General features: G+C 39.8%; 1 protein-coding gene across 5 annotated transcripts in view; it reads right to left on the bottom strand.

Moving 5' to 3' along the window:
- Nucleotides 1-8,258: 8,258 nt before the first annotated feature.
- The window catches only part of LOC128605714 (uncharacterized), a 149,683-nt gene continuing 130,322 nt past the window's right edge, over nt 8,259-27,619 (bottom strand). For 4 of the 5 annotated variants that reach the window (XM_053621422.1, XM_053621426.1, XM_053621423.1 and 1 more), the window contains 2 exons: nt 10,051-10,095; nt 8,632-9,561 (listed from right to left, as the gene is read on the bottom strand). In XM_053621422.1, the coding sequence (XP_053477397.1) occupies nt 9,348-9,561; nt 10,051-10,095 (259 nt within the window). In that variant the 3' untranslated portion in view covers nt 8,632-9,347. Of the gene's footprint in view, nt 8,366-8,631; nt 9,562-10,050; nt 10,096-27,619 lie in introns of those variants that run through there. The other variant, XM_053621427.1, reaches the window with a different exon arrangement.

Genomic DNA, 27,619 nt, shown 5'->3' with positions numbered 1-27,619 from the left:
ATTTGCCGATATTTGATAGAGTCCATGATGCCATGTAAGAGCCACCAACATATTTAACTGTAGGTATGAGGTAATTTTCCATATGGCTACTTTTCAGTGTGAGCCAAAACCACCTCTAGTATTAATTGCCAAAAAGCTCTATTTTGGTTTCATCTGACCATAGAACCCGATCCCATTTGAAGTTCCAGTAGTGTCTGGCAAACTGAACGCACTTGAGTTTGTCTTTGGATGAGAGTACAGGCTTTTTTCTTGAAACCGCTCCAAACAACTTGGTGATGTAGGCAACTTCAGATTGTAGTTTTGGAGACTTTCTGATCCCAAGACACATCTAAATTCTGCAATTCTCCAGCTGTGATCCTTGGAGATTTTTTGGTCACTCGAACCATCCTCTTCACAGTGTATTGAGACAATATAGGCACACATCCAATTCCAGTTTGATTCATAAAATTTCCAGTTGACTGGAACTTCTTAATTATTGCCCTGATGGTGGAAATGGACATTTTCAATGCTTGTGCTATTTTCATATAGACACTTCCCATTTTGTGAAGTTCAACAACCTTTTGCCGCACATCACAGCTATATTCCTTGGTCTTACCCATTGTTATGAATGACTAAGGGAATGTGTTACCTCATATTTAAACCCCTGTGAAACAGGGAGTCATGCTTGAATAATTTCCTGTTCCTAGTCACCCAGGTGTACTAAAAACGAAACAATAAAGACAATTTTTCACAGCCTTCTGTGCTCATATTTACCACGGGTGCCAATATTAGTGGAGGGCACTGTAGATTATTATAGATTCATTAGATCATTTATGAGTCTATGAATCTATATTTCATGAATTATTCTTTGTTCAGGGATTTTTTTTTTTTTTTTGCATACCTCTGTGCTTTATCCTGAAAAACATACCATAGTTGCATTATATTATAAATCTAGTGCCCTGCATGTATATTTAATTACATCCCAACCAATATAAAACAATTGGTATAAACCTACAAAAAATCATAAATCAAGGCATTTCAATCCAAAAGATAAACTAAACAAAGAAAGCAAAAAAAGACAACTTCATATTTGTCTAGTCAGGTGAATCTTCGGTGCATGTATGTCATATGCCATTTGCATATTCCCAGGAATGGGAAAAGTGCTGATGCTGCAAAGGTTGCTTACTTCTCATATGCTGTCAAAAAATGGGAACAGAAAGAAAAAATAGCAGGAGCAGCTTGAACCCTAAACCCTAGAGTGTGTTCAGCCTTCTTAAAAACTACACTACAGAAAACATTGAAACAAATCTGCAGGAAGACAAGCAAGGCTCAAGTGCTCTCCTGCAACAACCACCACCTTCACCCTCCAACATGCCCAAGTTTACCAAAACATTGCCATGGAGACAGATCACACAAAGGGCTTAATTTGGCCCCTTGGCCACAACAAGATGCTGACTGAATTGAACTGTATCAATAGTGCAGCATGAATATAATGCACCCTCCTCCATAAGACTCACAGGGAACAGAAGACCAGTGATGCACTATAAAAAAAATACAGGTTATAAACAGTGACTTTCATTTGCAGTGAGGAAAGGCTCAACATCGTGGCCTTGGGTGCATCCAGACACATTTTAATTATAATTCCCAGTGTCCATTCCCACTTCTGTAGAGCTGAGGATTATATTCAGCCAGGGTAACCCTCTTTATTACAGGGTCCACTCCCCATGTTCTCTGCTCCTAGTGTCCATGAAATAAATAAATATATAAATAAACAGAAAGAAAGAAAGAAAGAAAGAGCGTCTTGCTGTCCTCTGGCTCCCAGTGGAAATTGGCGAGCCCATCTCAGTGCTTAGCAACCAACCCTGGGGCCTGTTTTGCACAGCTTAATTCAGATGTGAGTTAGAGGAAGTTGATTGGCTGCACTGCCAACCCCTCCCTCTGTCTCTCTCCATCCCTGTCTCTGTCTCTCTCTCTGATGCAGAGACTTCTGCTTGTGACAGTAATGAAGGATGACTCGGATGGTTGCACTGGGACTGTACTCACAAGAGATAATGGTCAAAGTGCTGCTGTGAATGCCATTTAAAAAGTTGAACTGTTCTATAAGAATCAGCTACCAGTTCTATGGAAGGCTTTGTTTTTTGACAAAAAGTTGTAAATGCTATCTACTGTACTATATGAAAGTATAAATACATTTCTGATATTATTTACAGTGATTTTGGAATGAAATAATCCTGAGCAAAAAACAAAATGATGCTAATACATGCTTAACACAAAGAGTTCCAGGTGGAAACATAGTTGGGCTTATTCAGCTTGTGTAGACCAGGAGAACACATTCATAAAGGGTTCTTCAACTAAACAAATTATTCTCTACATTCATTAGACTTCAGGGTCATGGTGGATTTGAAGAGAAACCTGGAAACACTGGGCACATGGTGGGAAAATTCAGCCCAGGTGAGATGCCAATGAATATGTGTTATGGGATGCGCACATAAATTCAGGAGCTCATTCACACCTGGGGCAATTTAACATACCCAATCCTACCTGCATGTTTTGGACAGTTGGAGGAAATCCATAAGAACATAGGAAGATAAACAGTAACCCAACATAGACAGTAACTAGAGCTCAGAATTGAACACTACTAGCTGCACCACTGTGACCACCCAAATTTGGCCACTTCAATTTTAAATTCAGAACAATTTTATAAACACATGTCAACAAACCCGGTAACATGCTTACAAAGAGTATTCTAAATATAAAACTGAAAATAGGATGATACAGCATGGCATGGTATTTAAATGAAGAAAACTTCTCCTAAAGGCATGTCTTCTCTGTGGAAGTCTTTAAATAGCACAATAATTGGTTATATACGAGTAGTTCATTTGGTAAACATTGCAGTGTGCAACATGCTTCAAACTGTTTGCTCTAAATTCAGGTACGTTGTGTGATGTGAGTGAACAGATTCATTTCATTTGCGGATATTATTATGAATTGGGGAAAATAAACATTCACACACTGAGTCATATTACCTTTAATGAAGCAAGCAGGCAAGTAGGATTACAGACAGACGGTGAGTTGACATCACTGAAAAAGACGTTCGTTTCCACACAGTTTGAATTACAGTGGTGTTTTATTGGTGTGCAGAGTATAGGAATAATGCAATAACTCTATTCCCTCCCACTGCTGCTCGTGTACTCCAGCAATGTGCGTGTGTGTTGTGTGTGTGCGATAGAGAGAGAGAGAGAGAGAGAGAGAGAGAGAGAGAGGAATGGTGAATGAAATGAGCTCAACATGGACTCACACCACTGAGGCACAATTTAACATCTTCACTGATAGCAGGTCAATTACCTGTGTGTAATTGCAATAATTCCAATAACGCTGCAGTCATGCTTGACAGTTTCCAGACCAGGTCCAGTAATTGCAAGGTGATGTATATGACTGGGAATCAAAGGAGCGCCACTGGATCTAGGCTTTGCTTTGCACAGTGGAACTGACAATACTTAATGCAATAAAATCTGGGCTTATTAGCATTGCTCTAAATGACAAATTGGTGTGAATACAAAATTGTTCAGGTTATGATTGAGGACAGGAAAGTTGAAGAGGAGAGCCTCAAGTGAGAAACGGAGTGATATTTCAGCAAAAGGCCGTACAAAAACTTGGAATTAACTTAATTTGCAAAATTTAATGCAATGGCATGCACATACAGGCTGTTCAATGAGAACATAAATTGCTTTGTAACTTTATTGTGTCTTGCATGATTTAAAACATGTAACGTTTAACCTGGCAAACATAACCGCAATGGCTTTCAATCTATTACATTCCATGATGTATTCGCCATATGCCTTCATGTAAATGATGTGCAACACCAAAGTGTTGATCTTTGAAGATCTTTGTTCTAAGAAGAATCCAGAGCTGAAGTGGTTTTACCAGGAAAAGAAACTCTGCTCCTAGCTGCACACACCAGGACATTTAGTAACATGAAGCAACAAGAGGTTCATGTGACTGGAGTACATTTACTGAAGTAATTAAACCCCAAAGCAGAGAGAAGATCAGCAAGAGAGCTGCGGGACAGAGAAATATTGCCCAATAGTGGGGCCATTTTGCTAATAGGCCCCGCATGATGATGGATCTCACAAAGTGGCCTCTGCGCATTAGCAGGAAGGCATTAATAAACAGGAATGGGTTAATAGTGCAGAAAAAAAAAGCCAGAAGTCAGACCATGGGGGGGTGGAATATTCCTTTCTTAAGTCAGCTGTAAGTAATTACGCCATGGTGCGCTTCTGACGATTACCATAACAGAGCAATTGGACGTGAAAAATGGATAATAGCATGGACATGGAAGTGTGTTTAGAGAGCGCCTGGGAGAGTTGGTTAATATGGCGCATTCCACTCCTCTCCCAGGCCATGCACACTGGCGATCTGTGCATGTGGGGCTGCCTAGTGCTCGGTAGGGCACCCCTCTGAAACTTTTCAAGTTTATAAATTGTGACAAGGCCTCTCTAGCAGTTAACTCCGAATTTTGTCCTCTGTATTTGGCAGCTGTCCATTCCATACATATACATGGCAAGACATTTCACAGCCATCCAAATGAAAGGCGAGAACCTTGAAAATCTATAGGATCTTGGCTTTGGCCCATTAGATTGCAGTGTGTCATGGAGAAACATGAAACGCTCCTGCTCGTGTTTAACGTTCTCGCCTTGGCATTAGGCTGCTCAAATTATTCCCTCTTCAGATCCCAGAATAGCCTTTAATCAAACCTACTACTCAAGCATAAAAAAAGTAGCTCTCCTATTGGCAGGTTAGTTGCTCCTTAATCTCACATTAATAATGTTCATATGGAATAATGAAAATATAATAGAACAGACCTCCATCGTGAGCAGCTGGCTGAAAAATGTATTACACATTCCTAAGCTCCAGCATACACTTCCTGCTGATCTGTGGCTTCCTCCTGGACCAGGTCTATGCCTGCATTCTTGAAAGGTGGGATAGTCAGCTGTGATTGACAGACACAACTCATTAAGTAGTCATGAACATTATATATAAGGGCAATGACCTTGTATTATGATTTACATTATAATTAGTGTAAATTATGACTGAAAAATTATATGATGAGAACAATTTATTTACATTTGTACTGGTCCTTGATGATGAACTTGATAAAAGAGAAACCAGTGAAAGAGCAGATTATGTAATACAGCTGTTTTTTTTTGGGTTTTTTTTTTTTTAAGTATTAGCATCTTTAAATGGTGAAATATTACAACATATGGTTAACAACTAAGTTGCACTACTTAAATGTTATGCCTAAGATGCTTGTAATAAGATGATTGTGGATATTTAAAAACAAACAATCCATCAAAAAAAATAACATAGAGAACACATGCTCTATGTTAAAAAAAAAAAAAAAAAGTGGCAAAAAGTCACAATATATCATCATACAAAATTTGCATACACTGTATAAATTGATTCATCACACTATGGTGGTCCAGCGGCTAAGGATCCCATCCCAGGTTTGATTCCTGGACAGGAAACCAGCTCAGCGACTGGGTTGCGCTCAGTGTCGGTCCCATGAATGGATAAAATGGCATAAAAACCTGTGCCAAATTAAATGTATGGACCAATGATCTACTGGGGTGACCCCTAATAGGAGCAGCTGAAAGAACAACAACATTGATTTGTCATGGTCATTTGCAAAATGTGTTGTATGAAGAAGGAATATTTTCTGAAGACACAACTAGTGAGTAGTTAGGAAATGGTTACAGGTGGAATAACTTGCTTTTATTAACTTCGTTTTTAACAAAAGTTTAAAGCAAAGATCAAAGAAGTACATTGGTAGGACAAACAATAGTGATCAGTGATTAGTCATTAGGAACAATGGTGATCAGTGATTGCTCATTGGGAACAGAGGTGATCAGTGATTGGTTGTAGGGAACAGTGTTGATCAGTGATTGGTCATCCAGAACCTCAGTCAGGCTGTACACACTGGTCATAAGTCGACCAAACCTGCTCCCACTCAACTTGTATAACAGCAGCTGTCATGTGAGCTGGAGAGCCATGTAAAGTGCAGGACCATCACTAGCATCCAAAAGTCGTTAAATTTGTTTAAATTTCATTTAAATTTCATTTAAACTTTTCAGAATAAGGTCACTAATGAGGTCTAATATCTAACAACAAAGCCACTAAGTTGACAACACTGATTAAAAGTGTATGTAAAGGTACAATTTTCACCGAAAAGCAGGAAGTGAGATCACAGTATGTCTGCTCTAAAGGCTACATAACTTCTAGTTCTAGGGAGTGGGAATGTATTGTATCTCTGAAGTCGAAGTGATTGAAAGGATTGTGTTTTTTCCTACATGCACAATATGGCTGGTGTGTATGGTGTGTCCACACCAACTCACACAATGTGGACATTCAGATCTGACACCCAGCACATGGGTCTGACATTGTTCTTGACTGTAAAGGAATGACATAAGAAAGAGGATGGAAAATAAAGCCTATTTAAATCCAAACAATCCCAGTAGTCATAAGCTCACAGGTTCCACAGCTGGATTAACACTTCACCCTGGACCACTGAGCTCAAGGGTCAGAGGTCATTCAGCAGGGCAGTGCTTCCTTTGGGAGGCTCAAAACATCATTTCAATAACAACGGCATTCCTAGTCAACTGAGAAAAACCAGAGTAACCTTGATAACAAAAGATATACGAGTAGACTATCTATGGCAAAGTTTAACTTACCTTCTATAGTCTTTAGATTTTCAAGCCTTTAGAGATTTGATGCTTCTCAGGGCAGACATATGTGGTAGATCATCTTTTATCTTATAAAGAAAAGGGCAACAAAAAAAAGCCAGGGATACTAATCTTTTCATCACCTCCCTAGCTGCCATTATAGAAGGTTCCTCTGGCAGATGGTCCAAAAAATGGAGCCAGAAACAATAGCTCATCTCCAGTGGAAAAGAGCACACTCTTGCAAAAGCTTACCCAGCACTCCTAAAGAGGCCAAATTCAGAGCCGTGCTTGCATGGCCATCATCCAGTGCGTTTGCTCAGATATATTTAAGGGGGGCTGTATTTGGACCAGGCTGTAAACTGACAGCTCAATCTTTCGTGTGTCACACAGCCAGTTGCCTGATTCCTCCACGTCTGCCTGGCAGAGATGGACCTCTCCAGACTGGCAGCCACAAAGCCTTCACCCTGGTTGCCCTGCCAAGAGCCCGGCCACCTCCTACAGCCTCCACTCACACTGCTTCACTTAAAAGATTTACAACAGGCAGGGGTATTTTCAATACTCAGCTGCATTTCTCTCTCTTTGTGCATGCATGTGTATATGTATGTGAGATCGATGCAGTCAACTAGAAAGGCCTGTGCAAGGTCAAAACTCTGCAGGCTGACTCTCGCCACCAATCTTTCCAGAGAACCCAGAAAGTTTCACTCTCAAAGCTCAGAATAAATATTTGTTGACAGTGTGCCATGCGACTCCCTGTGCCCTGGACACGATGGATCTAAAATAAGGCTCTGCTAAGGGTCTTTCCAAGGTTCTGCACAGAAAAACAAAACTGAATTTCTCTTGGAAAGCACACTTAAATGAGTCAGTGGCCACTGCAGCCCACACAGAGGTATGGACACACAGACGAGAGCAGGTGAGACAAAGCTTCACCTACACAGCACAGCTACATCCTGCTTCTGTCATGTTCTGGTCCTGTATCTATTTATAAACATTTAGCTTCTAATCAGCCTGTACATGATTTTGCAGAGGATTTTTTTTTTTTTTTTGTGATTGTTGAAGCCAAAAATGCTTGATTTTGGGTGGCTTTTTCAAAATTTGCGGTGCAATTTGTGGAGATGTTTGTGCTTTTTTTTTTTTTTTCCAGAAAACTACTTGAATTGGCAAAATTGCTATTGCAAGAAATTGCAAAAATGTCTTTCGCAATGATGTTGGTTGGTAAATGAGACCTTCTAGCTGTACTCCTGTTCGACACACGTGAATCAAAGAGAGCTTTGGCTGAATGTGTGTTGTGATGATGTCACATGACGCATCTTGTCCCAAATATGCAAAAAAATCTGAAAATGTTTATTTCAGGAAATGCATATCACTTAATGAGAAACGTCAGGGAGTTGTACGTATATAAATAAATAAAAAAATATCCACAATTATCTGCAACCATATAAAGCTAATGTCCCTTTGTTCCATATGTGATGTGATGCATGTTTATTAGTGATGGATACTAAATTAAATTACAAATCACATTACAATTTTTTTAAATTATTGAACATTTATTTAAATATTTTTTTAACTGGCCAACTCAGTTATCGTTGCTGCCTCACAAGTCCGTACTGTCTGTGCATGTTTTCCATGTATCCACATGTGGGTTTCCACTGGGTTCTCTGGTTTCATCCCTAGGAGTAAATGAATGCATGAATATGTGTATGTGTGCATGGTGCGTGTCGATGGACTGGCTTCCATCTGGAGTGTATTTCTCTGGACAAGAGTGTGTTTCTTCCTACCCTGGGCAGGCTATGGCTCCACTGTGACTTTCAGCAGGATAAAACAGTTAATGAAAATAAACAAATCTAGAGATAGGCATAATAAAAAAAAATTCGGTGTAATCTTCAATAATTTCAGCAGAATTATTTCTTTTGTCCATACAGTATCTAGTGTATTACAGTAGTGTGCAAATGTGTGTGTGTTCAGCTCTGGTCAACTAAGTTATTGCATCCAAAGCAAAAGTATGTGAAAAATGTAGCAAACTGTTATACATTTTAGGTGTTGTATTGCAACATAAACAAACTATCAAAAAAGCATTATCCTGCAAATTCAAACACAAAAGTAATTAAAAATGTAAAAATGGTATATTACTTCACCAGCTGCAGTGAATAATACCTGCATATGCACACACACACACACACACACACACACCTTACTTCACAACACTTCCTCTAACCAGCACTTCTGACCACTGACCATTTTTTTTCCTGTCTGCACGTTGGACAGCGAGTGAATGAATTAGATGTAAAAGTGGCCTTGGCCGACCGTTAGTGGTCAGCCTGAAGGTTGAAACTATTGTATACCAGAGAGTCAACAAAACACACACACACACACACAATTCCATACACCAAAAGCAGAAAACAAAGCTGATTATAATGGTGATGTATATGGTTAACCATCTATTAAAGTACACACCACAAACAGGCCACTAACTGCTCTTTGCCTTCCATTTAATATTGGAAAGGTATTTTATGCTGATTTTAAAGGTTATACAGTTCCTTGGTGCTTTCTACACAATACATAAACAGCAGGCCTTGTTAGCGCCATGTAACATGAATCTAATTAGGACATCCTGATTTGGAGTACGGTGTAGTTGGAGCTTGTGTTCCCAGTTCAGATAGGAAGAGAATGAGAGTGAAACAGACAGAGTGTTGGCCTAAGAGGCTTCCCACATTGGCAGTGTGAGTGTGCTGCCTGGCGCAGGTGGACACTGAGGGGACGAGTGTTGGTGCCTGGTGCCCCCCAGCCTCCAAAATCCTGGCACAAGGAGCCCAGTCCCTCACCCACTGAGCCTGGACAGAGATGGCCGACGGGGACAGGCCCAGTCCTGTAGGACAAGCAGGCAGATGGTGTCTCCACTGCTCTGAGGAAGGGGACACACTCTCACACACATACACACATGCATGCCTGGCATTTGGCCCAGCCTTTGCCTATGCTCATGCAATCGCTAGCTCTAAAGTCCAAACCTTCAGAGACTTAAGGAGGGCTCCAGCCAGCCAGTCCTCTTCATCCAGTCAATTACCCCCAGCCACCCACATACACACACACACACACACACACACACACACACACACACACACCACACACACACTTTGCTCGCCAGCAACAGGCAACTTCACAGACCAGCGCACACACTCTTAGCCCACCCATCAGAGCAGCCTGGGACTGGCACTCTGGCACAACAGACTGTAGAGAGGAGTGTTAAAAGTGAAAAAGAGCGAGAGTTTGTAATGAAACAGATGTGGGAGACCCAGCGGTCCCTTCTTTGTGTGCGTGTTTGTGTGTGGTGAACTGAGCTGCTGCTTGTGTATGTTACCTGCGGCTGGTGTGCAGATGTCCTGCGCTGATCCTCTCTACATGCCTGCAGCCACAAAGCAGGACACACACACACACAAACACACACACACAAACACAAACAGTCTTGTATTACTATTTTTTGTATGGTAAATCCATCTACCGCTAACTGTAACCTTAAAATACTCCATCTTTTTCTTCATCATAAATCTCTATCACTATATCTGTAGCATAAGTAAAAGAAAGAATTTATTTTTATTTATTTATTTTTTTTTTTAAGAATAAAAAGGTTTACTTTGTACTGTGCTAATGAAACGTTGAATAAAACTATATAAGAACAGTTTTGGTAGGACATCTTCTCTACTTTCACATCTTAAGGGTGTAAAGTGAAAATAGCCACATATTATACATTTATTGACAGAGAAACACCTGTCCTTATTTATATACTCTATAAATAAATAAGTATATAAATCTACTCTAATAAATGTACTCTATAAATTTACAAATGCTGGAGTGTTGCTTTCATCAAATCTCAGGATCATTTCAGCCTTTCAAATAAAATCTGTAAAATAATGTGTAAACGTCTCACTGGAGAACAAATACGGTATATCACAAATCATACAATAATGGGGACTTTTAAAAAAAAAGAGACATAAATACATGACCAGAAAACCACATAGCAAAAAAATAATAATAATAATTAAATTAAATAAAAAGAAAAAAAATGCATAGACACACCAACTTTACAGTTTCCTTTATACAATTCTTTACATCACATGCATAACTACACACACACACACACACACACACACACACACACTTATGTTTGACCTACTATTTTTATGAGGACATTCCACTGACATAATTATTAGTGAAACTAATTAATGCTATGTCTACAACTAAATTTAACCCCAGTAACCAAAAGAAAACCTTTTTTTTTAAATGAAAGTTGTTTTTTGTTAATGTCCCCACATGGTCAAAACTGTCAAGAAATGTATATCCTTGTCGATACATTTCCACCAAGATATAAAAACAAGCCCACACACACAATCACAAACTTTCTTCCTCACAACTGCAGAAATAAAAAAAAACCAAGCAGACAAACAAACAAACAAAAAAAACCTTGTCCACAACATACATTTGAATATATCAAACCATAGGTGCCTGCTTGTCAGCTATAAAATAATCCATAATACATATCAGTTCTCTTTCGCATGGATCTGTTCGTCATGCATGTTCTTTGTTTACCTGCATATCCACACAAAGCCAGCACACTACAACACACTCTCTGTCTCTCTCTCTCTCTCTCTCTCTCTCTCTCTCTCTCTCAAAGACACACACACACACACACACACACAACATATCTAAGCTCAGGAAAGGTTGGGGGTGGAAGATAAAAAAGCAGACGGAGGCATAAAAAAAGAAGTTGGACTATCAGTCGCCATAGCCACTCGCTTACGTCAACATGACAGGTGTAAGTTTCACAAACTTAAATGTCCGGATTAGCCACTAGTGGTTCTCTTCGTATGCATACCTTATGGGAATTGATTCCATTTGAAATGCAAGGCCAACGGCAAGATTACAGAGGCAGAGCCCCGTGGCGAGGTGTATGCTGCAACTAAACGCCCGGATTTAAATAATTGTACAGGCTTAGTACCCAAATCAGCACAGAACAGAATGAACGGATTATTGCAAGCAACTTTCTACATTTCTGACTGCTTTGCTCACTGAAATACCTTATGCCGAGAAACTGAGTGTGTGCATGCATGGGCCTACAGTTGCAATCAAAATGATTCAATCCCCATTGCAAATCAGGTTTATTGTCAAAATTTTCAGCTGTTTGCAATGAACAAATCAAACAAAAGCAATTGAAATAGTTATGAATGCTTCGAGTGGTTTCCCCAAATTCAACTGGAAATGCAACTTACAATGATTTCTCCAATTTCAGTGTTATTCAACCCCTTCATGGCAAGCATCTTTAGTACTTAGTAGAGCACCCTTTTGCTGTTATGACCTGCTGCAAACGAGATGCATAGCCAGACATCAGTTTCTGGCAGTGTTCCTGAGGAATCTTAGCCCATTCCTCATGAGCAATGGCCTCCAGTTCAGTAATATTTTTGGGTTTGCATGCTGCAACCGCCTTCTGCAAATCCCAACAGATATTTTCTATGGGGTTCAAGTCAGGTGACTGTGATGGCCCTGTAGAAGCTTCTAAGACTTCTTCTGCAACCAAGGCTTGGTGGAATTTGAGGTATGCTTGGGATCATTGTGGTGTTAGAGGTCCAATGATGCTTCAGCTTCCTCACAGACAGCATGACGTTTTCTCCTAGGATTTCCTGATACTTCAATGAATCCATCTTGCCTTCCACACGATGCAGGTTTCCAGTGCCAGAGGATGCAAAGCAGAACAATTGCACCACCGAGCCACCACCATGCTGGACTGTGCACAGAGTGTTCTTTCTTCTGCCTCCAGACATACCGTTGATCCAGCCGAAAAGTTCCAGTTTTGTTTCATCGCTCCACAGAACAGAATCCCAAAACTTTCGTGGCTTATTTATATGATTTTGAGCCGACTTTTCTTGTGCTTTTGGGTCAGTACTGGTGTCTTGGAGTTCTGGCATGGAAACCTTCTGCGTTTAGTACGCGCCTTACTGTGATCACTGAAACCTCAGTACCTGTTGCCACGAAGTCTTGCTGCAGGTCTTTTGCAGTCATTCGAGGATTTTTCACAACCTGCCTTCTCAGGAATCTGGTTGCAGCCATTGATATCTTCTTTTTTCTGCCCCGTCCAGGTATTTCATGAATTTTCTACCCCAGGCCAGTTCACGTATTTCATGTGTTCCAGCTCAAGCAAGTAATGAAGCCCTTGATTAGTTGCATCAGGTGTACTTGAGACAAACCTGTTTTGCATATGTGTGCTGTTGTGATGGATTCTATTCAGGGTGTTGAATAATTTTAAGACTGGAGAAATCATTATTTGTTGCATTTTCAGTTGAATTTGGGGAAACCACTTGAAGCATTCGTTGTGTTGAACTATTGCAATTGCTTTTGTTTGATTTGTTCATTGCAAACAGCTGACAGTATGTAAATTTTGACAATAAAACTGATTTGCAATGGGGGTTGAATAATTTTGATTGCACCTGTATATGTGTGTGATTAGAAAGACAAAAAAATATTTCAGAAAGTAAAGTAAAGTGAGAGCATGGGAAACAGTGGGAGAAGTAAGAGAGGAGTGCCATGGAGGAATATATATTCAGCATGTGTGTGTGTGTGTGTGTGTGTGTGTGTGTGTGTGTTCATGAGGGGAGGAATATAAAGGTGTTAAAAGGAGGTGAAGAGAGAAAAGGAATAGCTAATGAGAAGAGGGATAAGGAGCATGTCCTGACTGATTCGTCAGATCGCTGAAGAGCCCAGCTGAACAGATTCAGGCTGAGTAAAGCAAAGCTCAGGGAAAGAGTGTTTAGCATGAAAGGCCAGCGTCACCCTCAGGAGACATGAAGAAGGAGAGAACACTCTTATACAGCCTGCTGAATCCTCACTCCCTTACTCAGAAACCTCGAAGGTATGGCGCCCTTGCCGACGCCATGTTTATTTCATGCGGCCAATCACTGTAATCTGATCATTAGCCTTCTGCTCCACCTGAGCGGGGCTCCAGACGGCCCGAGCCAAAGTGGCTCTACACACTCGCACTTTAATCATTGCCTTCTCCAGTTTGTCCCGTACACAGAGCACGTTTGAGCAGAGCTGCTTGCACATGTCGATGAAGTGGTGAGGAAAAGCCCGAGTTGAGGTGAGTCTAATTGCATTGATGTGGGCTAGAGTTCATTTGCACTAGGCCACTCTTGTTTGTTGTCTCCACATTAGCATACAAGGTGATAATTACACGAAGCATTAATATTAAAGCTCCAATTGGGTACTGACAAAACGACACTGCAAACATCCAACAAGCTCGGGGCTTACTAACACAGAGAGTAGAAAATAGGTGTATTTAAGTTACTGGGTTATTTCTTCTTATATGCCTGATAACACAACTTTAAAGTCTTTAAAGAAAAAAGTCTGTAAACATTCAGTAAAGTCTACAATCATCAACAAGATCTGAATATATATAAATAAAATAAAAACCAAGCTTTTCTCCACGGAGTTGTATTCTATAGGAATTTGTGGGTTCAGCTGGGTCAGCAATGCTTCAAAGACACTGAATGGGCATTACGGTGAATATTTTCTTTACACTTTATTTTGCAGAAAAAGGTTAAGTGCCTCTGAAACAGTAGGTTCAGTCTGAAATGTCTGAGCAAATGTCTGAAGTGGACAAAGTAAGTGCCACAAAAACCTGGGTCAAGCAGCAATTTCTTTCACTAAGATCATGCAAAGACACTCAACACCTTCACAAGTCCCTTTATATATTAATTAAAAAACTGTATTTAATGATTCCAAAATAACCATTTATTGTTTCAGTACTTATGGCTGCCAGTAGAGTTGGAATGGAAATCCTCAACACCAACACCAAAAATCTTCAACATAAATCATATATGGAAATCAACACTCTTGTGAATAATTTACATGTGAATTTTACATGTAGAGTTTAGACACTTCACATTACGTTTCTTTATAATATAAGATAATGTTTGCACCTCCAGGGTTTGGGGTCCGATTCTCCTCTCCACCCTGTGTGTGCGGAGTTTGCATGTTCTTCCCATGCTTTGGGGGTTTCCTCTGGGTACTCCAGTTTCCTCCCCCAGTCCAAAGACATGCACTGTAGGCTGATTGGCATCTCTAAATTGGCATCTCTGTCCGTGGTGTGTGAATGGGTGTGTGAGTGTGTGTGAAATTGTGCCCTGTGATGGACTGGCACCCTGTACAGGGTGACCCCTGACTTGTGCCCCGAGTTCCCTCGGATAGGCTCCAGGCGACCCTGTATAGGATAATCAGTATGGAAAATGGATAGATGGATGGATAATATAAGATATAATATAAGATTATAATAATCTTATATTTAATTGATTTAAATCTTAATACATAGGAAATAATAAGAAACACTCAATAAATTGGACCATATTCATGATATTTCGCTTGTTGTCATTTTTCTGAAGTGTTGAGTGTGCAGTTTCAGGTCGTTACATGGTCAAGTGCACCTCCACATGTTTTTTCATAATCACATCTGAATTGTATTGCAGAACATACGATCCTCAGGACTGAACTTGAGAAATACTTGTCTAAAGAATATTGCCAAACAAAATCTTTAACGTGCACCTATTATGTTTTTTTCAAATATTACCTTTTATGTAGCGTGTTATAGAGCTGTTTGTGAATGTAAAGTCTGCAAAATTTCAAAAATCAAAGTGCATGACAAACAGGGTTATTGACTCGCAGAAGAAGGAACCGATTCTGAACAGCTGAAACGAGTTGTTAGTGATTCCAGACTTACTTCCTCTACTAATCTACATAGGTTTGTAACAAAAAAACCTGCCTCTGGTCTTCACTAGCTGCTCGCAAACAGATGGAACCAAATCTGGTTATGGTAGTGGGCGTTTCCTTTTTGAAACACGCTGATAGCGGTAGACTAATCACAACAGACTGGGACATGTGACCAATCAGAGCAGAGTATGCTCTCTGAAAGGAGGAGTTTAGAATGAATCCTTTAGAACGGATCATTGAACGAGTCGTTTGTGACACTGGGGGAAAAAAGATAATGCTGTAATTTAAATTATGAGCACATTAAAGTGTTTTTTGACCTTGCATGCATGTAAATCTATTGTATGAGACCTCTAAAACAAAATTAGGCATGTTTTAAAACCATAATAGGTGCGCTTTAATAGGGGTGCAATAGTAAAAAAAAAAAAAAAAAAGAATGTGGGTAGAAGTGCAAAAAGAAGGAAACTCATGTATATAAGGCAGAAATAAAGAATAATACATTACAGACCATGCAGTTATGCAAAATGAATCCACATCGTTTTGGTGCGATGTGGCCAATGCCAAGTTATAACCATGATAAACAACCAAGAAACCAGATAGATTATACTATAGAAACATTAAAGTATTAGAACAAGCACAGTAAGATAAATCTATCATTCAAGTTATACCCGGAACTACTGTCCAAGCTTTCTGTAGTTAAAATGGTATACGGATGCCATTCATGTGCATTTACCTACCAACACATCCCTGCTTGGGTTGTTTACCATGCTTTAGGTATTTGTTTAAAGAAAGAAAATGATTCAGACTCACAACATGGTGCTTTGAAAATGAAAATAAGAGTAAAGACCATACTGAGGCCTGTCCGTCTCAGAGTGAGAAATGCTAAACCAAAAGATAGAAGACAGAATAAAGAGAGAAAATGACATAGAGATGAGACAGAAGCAATAAGGGGGAAAAAAAAGATTCAGAAGAAAATGTCAGACATGTTGATGACCAAATTCCAGACAGGCTGGGCGACATCAGAGACTAACTACACCATATGCAATGCAGAGTCACCACTTTGTGAAAGCGTATAACCAAGAGCAGATGGGAACATGGACATGGAGGTCATTATACATATAAGACAGGATATACAGTACTATACGACATATTAAAGAATAAAAGTTGAGCTAGCAATGCTAGGTGTTTATGTGCATGGCTACAAACTATACCCTCTGTTGTTTTGACAATTCGTCTTTAAAGTGACAACTCACCAGGTGACAAGAGCCCTTCAGATGTGGCACAGGACAAGTGAAGGGACTATTCATCTGTCGGATAGGCTTCAGCTGTGTGTCAATCACTTTCTAACACTTGGGCCGTTCTGTTTTTACCATCTACTCTCAGAGAGGACACAAACGAGCTGGACAACAGCATCATCCCACTTCTCCTTGCTCATCTTCCCCCTCTGCTCCAGCTCTCTTGTTAAGAAATTATGCTGATTAAATCTTCATGAGGCCGTGGGGTTGGGCTTGGCCGTATTTGAGTCTTTTCTAAATGTGTAAATAATTTAATCCTCGAGTGGATTTATCCAGCAGCTGGGCACAATACCCAATGCAGGAGTGGTGCATCAAGGGAAACCTAACCCTAATCCTAACCCTTTCTACCTCCACTTCTAGATCACACCATACACTATCAAATAAATGTCTATATCACAACTTCACACATGAAGTATTAACGTCATTGTTTCATTTACTATTTGCTAAAGTGCGGAATTGAATTTGAGTCCAAAGGGCCTCACACTGACACCAGGCCAGAGCTCAAACACTATGCAGTGTGTGAACATTTATATGACACTACACACTGTGAGGTCGTTGTTACAGATTGAGGCAATTGTGAGCTCAATGCAAAACTCCTTTACACACACACACACCCTCATACACACAGTGGCCAAATGAGAGATACGTGAACAGGCAGAGAGAAAGAGACAGATTAAAGGAGAAAGACACAAAAAAGAGAGCCCTGGCGGTATGCTGGTTAGATTAATGTCACCTCTCCCCATCAGTTGGTGATACATCTATTTCTTTTCTGCTTTTCAGCAATCACCAGTTACATTTAAATATATCAAGTCATCTGAAAGTGACAAGTCATAGTGGAGCGATAATGACTTGGGCTGAAGCAGCTCTGCAGGCCAGCTGGGCAGCATTTGGGAATAGGGATAGTAATACAGGCAGATAAAAGATTCCACTCTCTATTTAAAAGTAGGAGGGCGCTGGCTCCCCCCTGGAGCTAGCAGCAGCTGAAGATTGCGATGGCAGGACCCCAATCTCATCCTTCTGCCAGGCCTGTTGGAGCAGCCAGTCCCGGCTGAAATACCTGGCCTTCCCGCACCTCCCGGGCCTCCAGTACCACGTCACCCCTAATCAAATAAATAACTCAAATGAAGAGATGTGTGAATTACTTTTTGGTACAGTCCTGTGCTTCGGTGAGTCTCAGTCGGGGGGCCTGGCAGGGAGTCTGCGTGTTTTTATTTTTTTTGGTGTTTTTTTTTTTTTAAATACAGGTACAGAATTAGGTGTGTTTGAGAGAGAAAGCCCAACACGGGCAAGTCTAGGCATAACTCTTACACACACACACACACACACACACACAAAAACACACAATGTATGAGACTGATCTGGACACTCATATTATTGTTGCTCTGCTGTATTTTTTTCGTATTTCTTCAATTTGTAATGGTTTGGAAAAAGAAAAAAGGGGATCAAAACAGGCCAAGCAATAGCTGTTCAAAATCCAGAGACAAATGTTTTCATAGCGAAAGCCTTTACTACAGTGTGTAGTGATCTGAGGAATTCTTTGACAACATCAGCCAAACTATACAGAGCCGCAATTCCCCTCATATTGCACTTGTCTTAAGAAGCTGGCACTGAAGTGACTGCTCTGGTGGAAAGCACTTAAAAAAAGAAAGTGCCAGGATCTCCAGCTTCAAAAGAAGAAACCAGACAAGCAATTAATGCAAGGGGTAAAAATATGTGAATGTATTTCACTCATTTGCTGACCTGAAACCAGGTTACATGGCTATTTCCATTCCAGGGCAGGACTTTTCTTCAGTGTCAACCCACACAGCTGCTGGCTTGTGAACAAAGGTTATGCTGACAGTGCCTTGGAGACACAAGACCATGCTTATTAGTTCAAAGGACACCTCTTGACTAAATATATATATATATATATATATATATATATATATATATATATATATATATATATATATACTTGACAGGGGTTCGGCACTCACACAACAAACAATAAAAGCAAAATGCTAACACCATAACTATGATTTGATTTATGTGTATGTGTATGTGCGTGTTTGAGAACCAGAAATAGTGTGTATTAGAGTTTATGAACTTGTTTTGACCTTGTGATTCATCCATAATGCATAATCAGTAGAAACTTTATGAAAGTTTAATAAAGAAAAAATAAATTATTTTCTTGCGTTGTAGCATTATGTCTGTGTAATCTTCATATAATCAGAGGGATTGCATTTGGATGAAATACCAGGATACAGGACCTTCCTGTCTCTCCAAACGCTGCTGTGGTTTCCACAAAACAAGCCTCCCTCTCTCTCTCTCTCGCACACACTATTGCGACGTCAGATCTACAGCGATTCCAAGAAGAGGAGTAAAAATGCCTTCTACTCTCGCAAAAAAAAAAAAAACATTGTTCTCTCTTTCTGCCATCGTTGCAGAAAACCTCACACTCTGGAGTAACACATCCATAAACAGAAGAGGAAAGAGGAAAAATGTATTTGGCCAAAGCAGCACATCCATTGCCCCCCCCCCCCCCCCCAACACACATTTCATTTTAAGGGAAAACATGTTACAACTTTAAGAACGTTAGATGCACCTCAGCAACCAGGCCTGCACTTTCTGAACGCTTAATCCCTGTCTTTATTTGCTGGGATTTGGAAATTAATCTACAGTAAGCCACATCCCATGCAGCTTCATCCAGGAGATATGAGCTTCCAAACTTGCCTGATAGTCTGCAGTCAGCTGCCAATGAATACAGATGCTCCCACCTTTATATGCCACATAGATCTGGTTTCTGACACACAGGTGGAGAGGTCTTCCTCCAAGTTCTGCATTATAATTTACCATAATAATTCTCACATGACTCAGGTGGACCATTCATCTCCAAGTTTCAGACAATAGTTATGTATGTATTTCTTTCTCCCTACTTTTTCTCTTTACCTTATAGCTAATACATAGTCATCTGAACTGTTAGTTATCAGGATTATTGTCACCTCTGGCTTGCTCATTAGGTAACAAAATCTACATCTGTAAAGCTACACTGGGACAACGTCTATTGTTAAAATGGATATACAAATAAAATTGAATTGAATCATTTATGCACATATGTGTGTATGTGTGCATATATATATATATATATATATATATATATATATATATATATATATATATGCACACATACACACAGCTACTTTAATAGAAAAACCTATACACCTGCACATTCATGCAATTATTCATTCAGCCAATCATGTGGCAGGCCTGAGACTGGGCAGTTGAAGATTAGAAAAGGACCATATACACAATTATATTTTATTTAAAAAATTATTATTATTATTACAGATTGAAATTATTGAAATTATGCTTAAACATCATCTTATCAACTTCAACAATATAATCAAAACCTAAACAGCAGTGCATCTGAGACCTACTATAACAGTTAGTGCATCCCAAATCGCACACTTATGCACTATTCTACGTCATTTTATAGTATAAATAGTGTGATTAGTGTGTTCACACTGAAAAACCCAAAAAAACGAAATGTGGAATGATGGACACTTCATGCACTCAACGATTGCAGCTTTCCTTACTTAGCGGATGGGGAGGAGTTATATCAGGCTCAGATGCTGAACGATTAAAAAAATATGTTTACATTACCAGCAGCCATAGCCACAACCACAACTTACTATGTTGATTTTAAATTGTACAAGCAAAAATCGCCAGCGATTGGTCTTGTTGGGCTTGTTGGGCATAAAAGGAAACATTAACATAAACAGTCAAATGTACCAATTCATTTTTGTTATCTGTTTGGCTATTTCCCTAATGCTAGAGCCATCACATTACGTGTGTTTGATGTAAATTGCCCAGTTAGTACAATACCAAAAGTGTGCCATTTGAGACAATACTACCCTTCTAAAATTCATACACTAGACGGCAGCATGTATAGTGCATAGTATAAATATATAGTGTATAGTATGTCATTTGGAACACAGAAGAGACCTAAAGTACATAAACTGCACAACACAAACAGAGGATTTCCCCTTTCCACTTTCCTGAGCTTAGTTGAGCTTTTCCCTGCTGTTCTAAATGTTTATTTTTTTTTCTTTTTGCAGTTTCCAGCTCACATCAGGAGAAATTACAGTCATCTGGCCCTACGTCTGTACTTGTTACTCATGCTTTTACCAATCCGCTATGGTCCAATGTTTTGGTTATGCTGATTGAAATATAGGCACTGTCCTTCTGGAAAACCACTTTATGTCAACATGTCAATACTGCCAATGGAGAAATAAGTCAAAAATGATCAGACTGTCAAATCATATGCTGCGTGAAGCTTTGCAGCGTGGATATGCTGGCTGGACCAGAATCAGCGAGATTTTGACCAGGATTTCGTGCAGCGTGTCTTATGTTTCAAAATTAATCCTACTGAAAAAAACCATGGGTTCCTTTCATTCCTTCATTCCCAACTGTCATTGCCATGGTTACAATATATTAAGCCTAAGAGATGCGGAAGGATGAGGCGCAAAAGAGAAAGGAGAGAGTGTGCAGCTTTGATTCTCTTACCGTTTCAACTGCCATGAAAGAGAAAAATCTAAATCTTAACAAAGAGCAAATTATATATTACCGGGCTCATTGTTCTATGAACGGGAGGAGGGAGAAAAGCCAAGTGACAAAGAGAGTGCATGCCTGCTGCTTAATTAAGGCACAACTTAACTCCTTTTAATTAAATGTGTTTCTTCTGGTGAGGAGGAGCTGGGATTGTTAGGGTAAACAGTAAGGAGGAGTGGTGCTTTGTGGAGAACTAAAGGCAATGTACACAGGGGTGAGGAATCAACGAGAGAGGAAAAAAAAACAACACATTTAATAAAATTAGAGAGGACAGATTAGTCTGGAAACAGCTCTTGACCCAGGTAAGATTCCTCAGGCTGAGGGTCTCACAACACTGACCATCACTGCAGTCACCGGCTCCACACACATAGAATAGTTATTTAAGTCGAATTCAGTCTTCTTGTGGAGATTGTATCAAATAAACAGTATTGCTGGAAGCTGTTAAAATTTCATGCAAATTCTGATCATGTGGTCACTGCTCTGTGTGCTTCAATCTCCCACACAGGTCATAGAGGCAGTGCTATTGAGTGGTATACACACCCTCTCAGACCCAAGTTAACTGTTGTACATTATTGTTTATACTCTGCTCTCAGAAGGCCAAAACATGACAGAGTAACACCAACACACTCAGAAAAAAATTACACATACTGTATGTACACCATGCTGCTCTTGATTAATATTAAAAGCTACTTTATCCTTCATTCCAAATGTGTCTAAAGCCTTTGGAAAGTTATAAATGCATTCTGGACATGGGTCAGGTCCAAGGCTGTTCGAAATGTTCACTCTCCATGAAAGAAACATCTGAAACACTACAGCAGTTGGCCTGTAGACTCTGCAGCTATGAAAAGATTAACATAATTTTTGGCACTCTACAGTGTCACTCTATTACTATCATATCTCTAGTAACTTGTAGCTTATTTCTAACTAGTAGTTTGCCTAAATCTCCTGAGATTAGATCACAGACAGTGAAAAAACACTTTTTGTTTTTATTATGTAGCCATTCATTTTGTACCTTTTGTGACCACATACAATGCACAAGGAAGAAATCACATGTTCTGCAAATGAATCTTTAGTGGCACCCCCTTAGTATGCTCTAGATGCAGCTTTGCCACCCGGTGCCTAAAAACCTGGACACGGCACTGACAACAGTGTTTTCATAGGAACGCAGCTAAAGCACGCTCAAAAGTCACTAGAAGTCGCCAGATGACATCATATGCTAATGTGCATATTCACTGATTCATCAAGATCATTGGCAGCGATAGTGTGTAGTCGTGAAAGGACAGTAGTCATGAAGGAAACAGTTAAGGATAGAGTAACTCACTTTTTTTACTTACAAGAAGACAGTTTAAAATTTACAGCAAAGAAGTGTGTAGGTGGGACACACAATGGTCATCAGTGATTTGTCATTGGGAAACAATAATGATCAGTAATTGGTCTATGGGAACATCAGTTTTCTCAAGCATAACTCAGTTAGGCTTTACATACTGGTACTGTAGCAAGTTGAGTGAACCTGTTCCCTCAACTCCTAATCAGCAGCTGTGACATGAGCTGGATAGCCATATTGAGCACAGGACAGTCGCTGACATCTGCTAAAAAAGCAAGTGTGTCCTCAATTCAGCTTGTAGCTCGTTGACATATTGGATTAGATTCACTATGTACTGGATTTTGTAACACTAACCCTAACCCTAAACTTAACCCTAAATGAATCGCTGTCTCTGCCGACATTATTGTAACCTACTATGCTTCATGCCTGTTACAACATCCAGAACATAGTGGATCTAATCCAATACATCATCGTGCTACAGGCTACATTGAGAACTTCTTTGGAAACGTCGCTAGATTTATCACTAGGTTCTTTTTTTTAAATAAAGTGGTCAAAAAAGTTGGCAAATGTGGCGACAATGTCTCTAAGTTAGCAACCCTGACTAGCAGATGGGTAAGGACCCCCCCCCCTCCCCCACACACACACACACAAACAAAAACAACAACAAAAAAAACCCCAACAAAAAGCATCAATATTCTAAGTTTTCAAAAGTTTAGTTTGAGCTCTTCCCAAGAAGAATGCAAAGCACATCTGATGAAGCATAAAGCAGGCTTATACAATAACATGACAATGCATCACTACATCTTTTCAGGGCTGCTAGTACACTCTTCACAGAAAATCCACCCACATTATAAAAGCAACAATAATCCTTATACTTACATTTACGTACACGTTTATCAAAAGCAGCTTATAGGTGAAGCAGGATATAATCCAAGCGTAGTGCTGTGAAAGGGGCCAACAGCGAAGTGCCACAATATAACAATATAAGCATGTGGAACTGCTGACAGCGTGACACATGGAGAGGACTGTTTACACATATTCAATAATGTGATATTCATATGATGTTAGTTATTGATTATGTTGGCAGCAACAGTTGCTTTGAAGAGTAGACAGTGTGGAAATGCGGTGTCAAGACAGTGAGTGAGTGTATAGCTGGGTTCATGAAAGAGGAGACAGTATGACCGAGAGATATCAGAGTGTGTTTCACACCAACTCAGACCGTGGCTTAACACTTAGCTTCCAGCATGACGCCTTCCCCTTGGAAAACTTCACACATGCAGCAATCGATGAATGTGTGTGTTTCAGAGGTTGAAAGTGTGAGGGAGGAATGTGGGAGACCATTTTTATACATACAAGAAGCAAACGCATACACACACACACACACACACCAGTGCGAGGATCAGCAGTTAATCACTGTCACACTAAAACAACATGCAAACCTTTCATTGTAACATTTCAGAATCTGTGAAATAGAGATGAGAAAGAAAATATATGTTCAACACAAAGCTTGAGGTAAAAACCCAGAAGCTGTAAAAGAAGAATAAAATATAAAACATGTCACATTTCAGCTCAGCATGTGATACTAGCTAAACCCTGCAGTCATGGTGCATCGTGCTCCAGCAAAGAGCTCCTGTGTGCTGCAACACACTGCTATGGCCTCTTTTCCCCTCATTCACACTCTTTCTTTCAGCCCTGGCTGTCACTGGCCCCCTGAAAGGCTAAACCTTCAAAGGCTTAGTTCAAACAAGCTGAGCTCTGGAGGTCTTAGTGGCAGAAGACTTCCCTCTGTGGGCATGGACTCCAAAAGACAAGGGCTTCTGGAGAGATGATGTCTTAAGTCCACTAAGTTGTAGGTGTCCAGACCAGAGAGGAAAGTTTGATTATGTCCAGAGTGTAGAATCTAAATTGTGAGTGCTGAGGTGAAGGGAGGTCAGTGCTGAGTGGTGTCCTGCATGCTACTGTGACTATAGTCCACATGAGCTAGCATCCCCAGAGGCCTCTGACAGTAGGGGCTACTGCTGAATTTATTGGCTTCCTCAATCCTTCTGCTGCCAAGGCTATATAACAGACCTAACCAGTTGATTTTGGCCAGCGAAGCCTGAGATTCATGGCACGGCTGAGAGCAGAAGATGCACTCCCTGCCACTTTGACCAGAGACATGAATAAATAAATCAAAACCATTCATTTTTTTTGTTCCAGCATTTCAGGGAAGAAGTCAAACTTTTCCACAAACAAGTAGGAAGGCTGCGTAGTAAATGGAAAATCCAAACACTGAGGTTAAATTTAATGCGAAAATAGTGGCAAATGTAGTTCTATCAGTATGTTCAGTACTGTCATCACCTATCCGAGCATCCATCCACACATCCTGGCCTTTAGCAGAAATGTCTCTACCAGACAGACTGTCCTAATATCTGACAAATACAAGAATACAAATTATATTCTATTTATCTTTGCCCAATTTATGCATATGTTAAAATTTAAATAGGCGATATTCTGGTATTTCAAATTAACCTCAAAGTGACTTACGCAGACACTGGGACATATTGAAGAGGATCTCAGGTTACAGAGTTTTCAGTTACACCTACACTGCAGTTTTCTCCATTAAAAGAGCTAATTATCTGATGAGTTGTTTGAACGCTGCATTGCAAGTCATCATGCATGAAATTGCTACCACTTCTTTTTGAAAAGCACTGTTTTAGTACACTAAATGAAATTACCATTTCCCGAAATCAATACCACTCTGAATATGCTACAGAGAGCATTTCCATGTGAACATTTTTAAAATATTTCTTTTAAGAAGACCCCAAACATCGCTGAGGCTGTAAGGAAGGGCTTTCATGGAGCTCTATCATACAATTAGAGCTGTAACTAAAATGTTCATTAAAAGGCAGTGAATTAAGATAGGGTCCTGATTTCTTAAAAAAAATGTTCAGGGTTAAATATTTGTGAAATAAGTTTAGATACACATTAACACTGATTTATATACTTTAAGCTGAATAAAATGCGTTTGGATACACCATCTGGCATGTACATGGCATGCCTCTACAGTATACAGCATCACACTACAGTTAATTATATGACTATAATTAATTTTTTTGTAAGATTATTGTTTATCTGGTAAGGGATGAACTAAAGAGGGCTGGTTTCTGTGCATCACTTGTGTCATCCACACTCCGTCCCATTGTGCTCCTTCCATACACACCAGCATGCACATGCAAATGAACTTTAACCCCTCCCCCTATCACCCCACTTCATTCTCCTACAGCCACCACTTTCTATAAGCCCACTATGTAATGTGCATACTAGGGGACCAAAACTGATGTATTTTTCTCTTTTTGATTTTATGTCTGCCTGTCTGTCTGTCTGCCTGTCTATCTCTATATTGGCTAACTGTGGTGGACTGAGGCCCGACTCATATTATGCCATTGTGGACATGCTTTGTTGTTCTGTGCAGTCGCTATCATCCGTCCACACAATGGACTGCGCTGATGCTGGACATGCCGGTCATGTTCCATTTGCCAATGTGCATTATCTCCCAACCCTGTCCTTTTGCTTGCTGTGATCTCTGAAGGTCCCTGCTTTGAATAGAGTCTAAAGCCATTATTGGGGGAGAGGGGAGGGGAAAAAACGCCCCACGAGTGAAGGGGGCTCGGACTGTTATAGGCTACGTTTGGGCTCAGCTACATGCATACTAATAACATCATTACAGCGCTGTGCTTCTGGATAGCATGTTTACTTTGTTATGGTTTCCATCACCTTCCCCCCACACTCCACTGAATCACTAATGTCCACCTCTTTTTCTCCTTGCTTCAGTCAGTCCCCCACCCCTTTTAAAAAAAATGTAAATAGCACACAGGGCTAGTTTTCTTGTATTTGCCCCCAAAAATTAGGCTACATAGTTCACCTAATTCTCCCTCAGCTTGCTGCATAGTGTGTGGGTGGCGCTCTTCACAGCAAACACTTCTTTTCCATGGCATTGAACTTGACCGTGAATGACCTCCCTATAATGAGTGAATTGAAAACATCTCCCTTTGGAATGCGGCTTGGAGATACCAGCTACGCCTGCTTTTTTTTGTGTTTTTTCCTCAACTCCGTACCACTCCACCCCTTTGCATTGATGAATTAATGGCCCAGTGTCCACATTCCACTCACCTGCACACTAAAGCTTTCTCTCAACAGAAGCAAGGTCAATAATGTTGCCTTTTTTTAGCTTTTTTTTTTTTTTTACTCTTTTTATTTTTCTATTAAATATTACAGAAAGTCTCTCAAATCAGAGACTGTAGAAGCCCATGCTCTGTTTTGAACGTGCCCCTTCTAACCGAAGCAGGTAATCTTGTATGAACAGCTGCAATCAATAGGCTGGAAATCTATGTATTCATTAATGCTAGAGTTTCCTTGATTTTGTTAATAGAAGGTTATGGTACCTTGAAATGTTTTCCAACTAATCTAACCAAAAAATATTGATATGTGAGTGCTTCCAAAACATTAAACCATTTGAAAAGTTTTAATATGGCATTAGTGTTCATTATGTCAATGTTTTGTTCATTTTTAGGTTTTGAAGATTTCATAGCGTACCTGTGAAAGAAGACAGCTCTTTCTTTTCCTCACTATTACAATAACACCTGGCTTGTAGGCTATATATATATAACTAACACCCATTGAGTAGGAGAGGCATTAGTTATATCAGGAAATATCCAGAGGATTATCACCACATAGAACAACAGTAAAGGTTGTTTTGTTTTTTTAATGTTGCTTCCTGATGGCTTTCCATAGTATATACACCTGGTTTTCAGCTACTGACATCCCATTTTCTCATTCTGATTGAGATTTTTGTTTTACAGTATACTGTATACTGTGTTTTAGTTTGTCTGTCCTTTAGGCTTATATCCACAAATTTGCCTGCATTTACTTTGTCTGCTTGAGGAAAAATAAATCTTGAAAAGCCGTTAAATAAAAAATGAAAAAAAATT

This window comes from Ictalurus furcatus, chromosome 3, assembly GCF_023375685.1.
Source record: "Ictalurus furcatus strain D&B chromosome 3, Billie_1.0, whole genome shotgun sequence".
NCBI lineage: Eukaryota > Metazoa > Chordata > Actinopteri > Siluriformes > Ictaluridae > Ictalurus > Ictalurus furcatus.
Note: the sequence above shows the minus strand (reverse complement) of the source record. Positions and strands in the feature narration are given on the sequence as shown.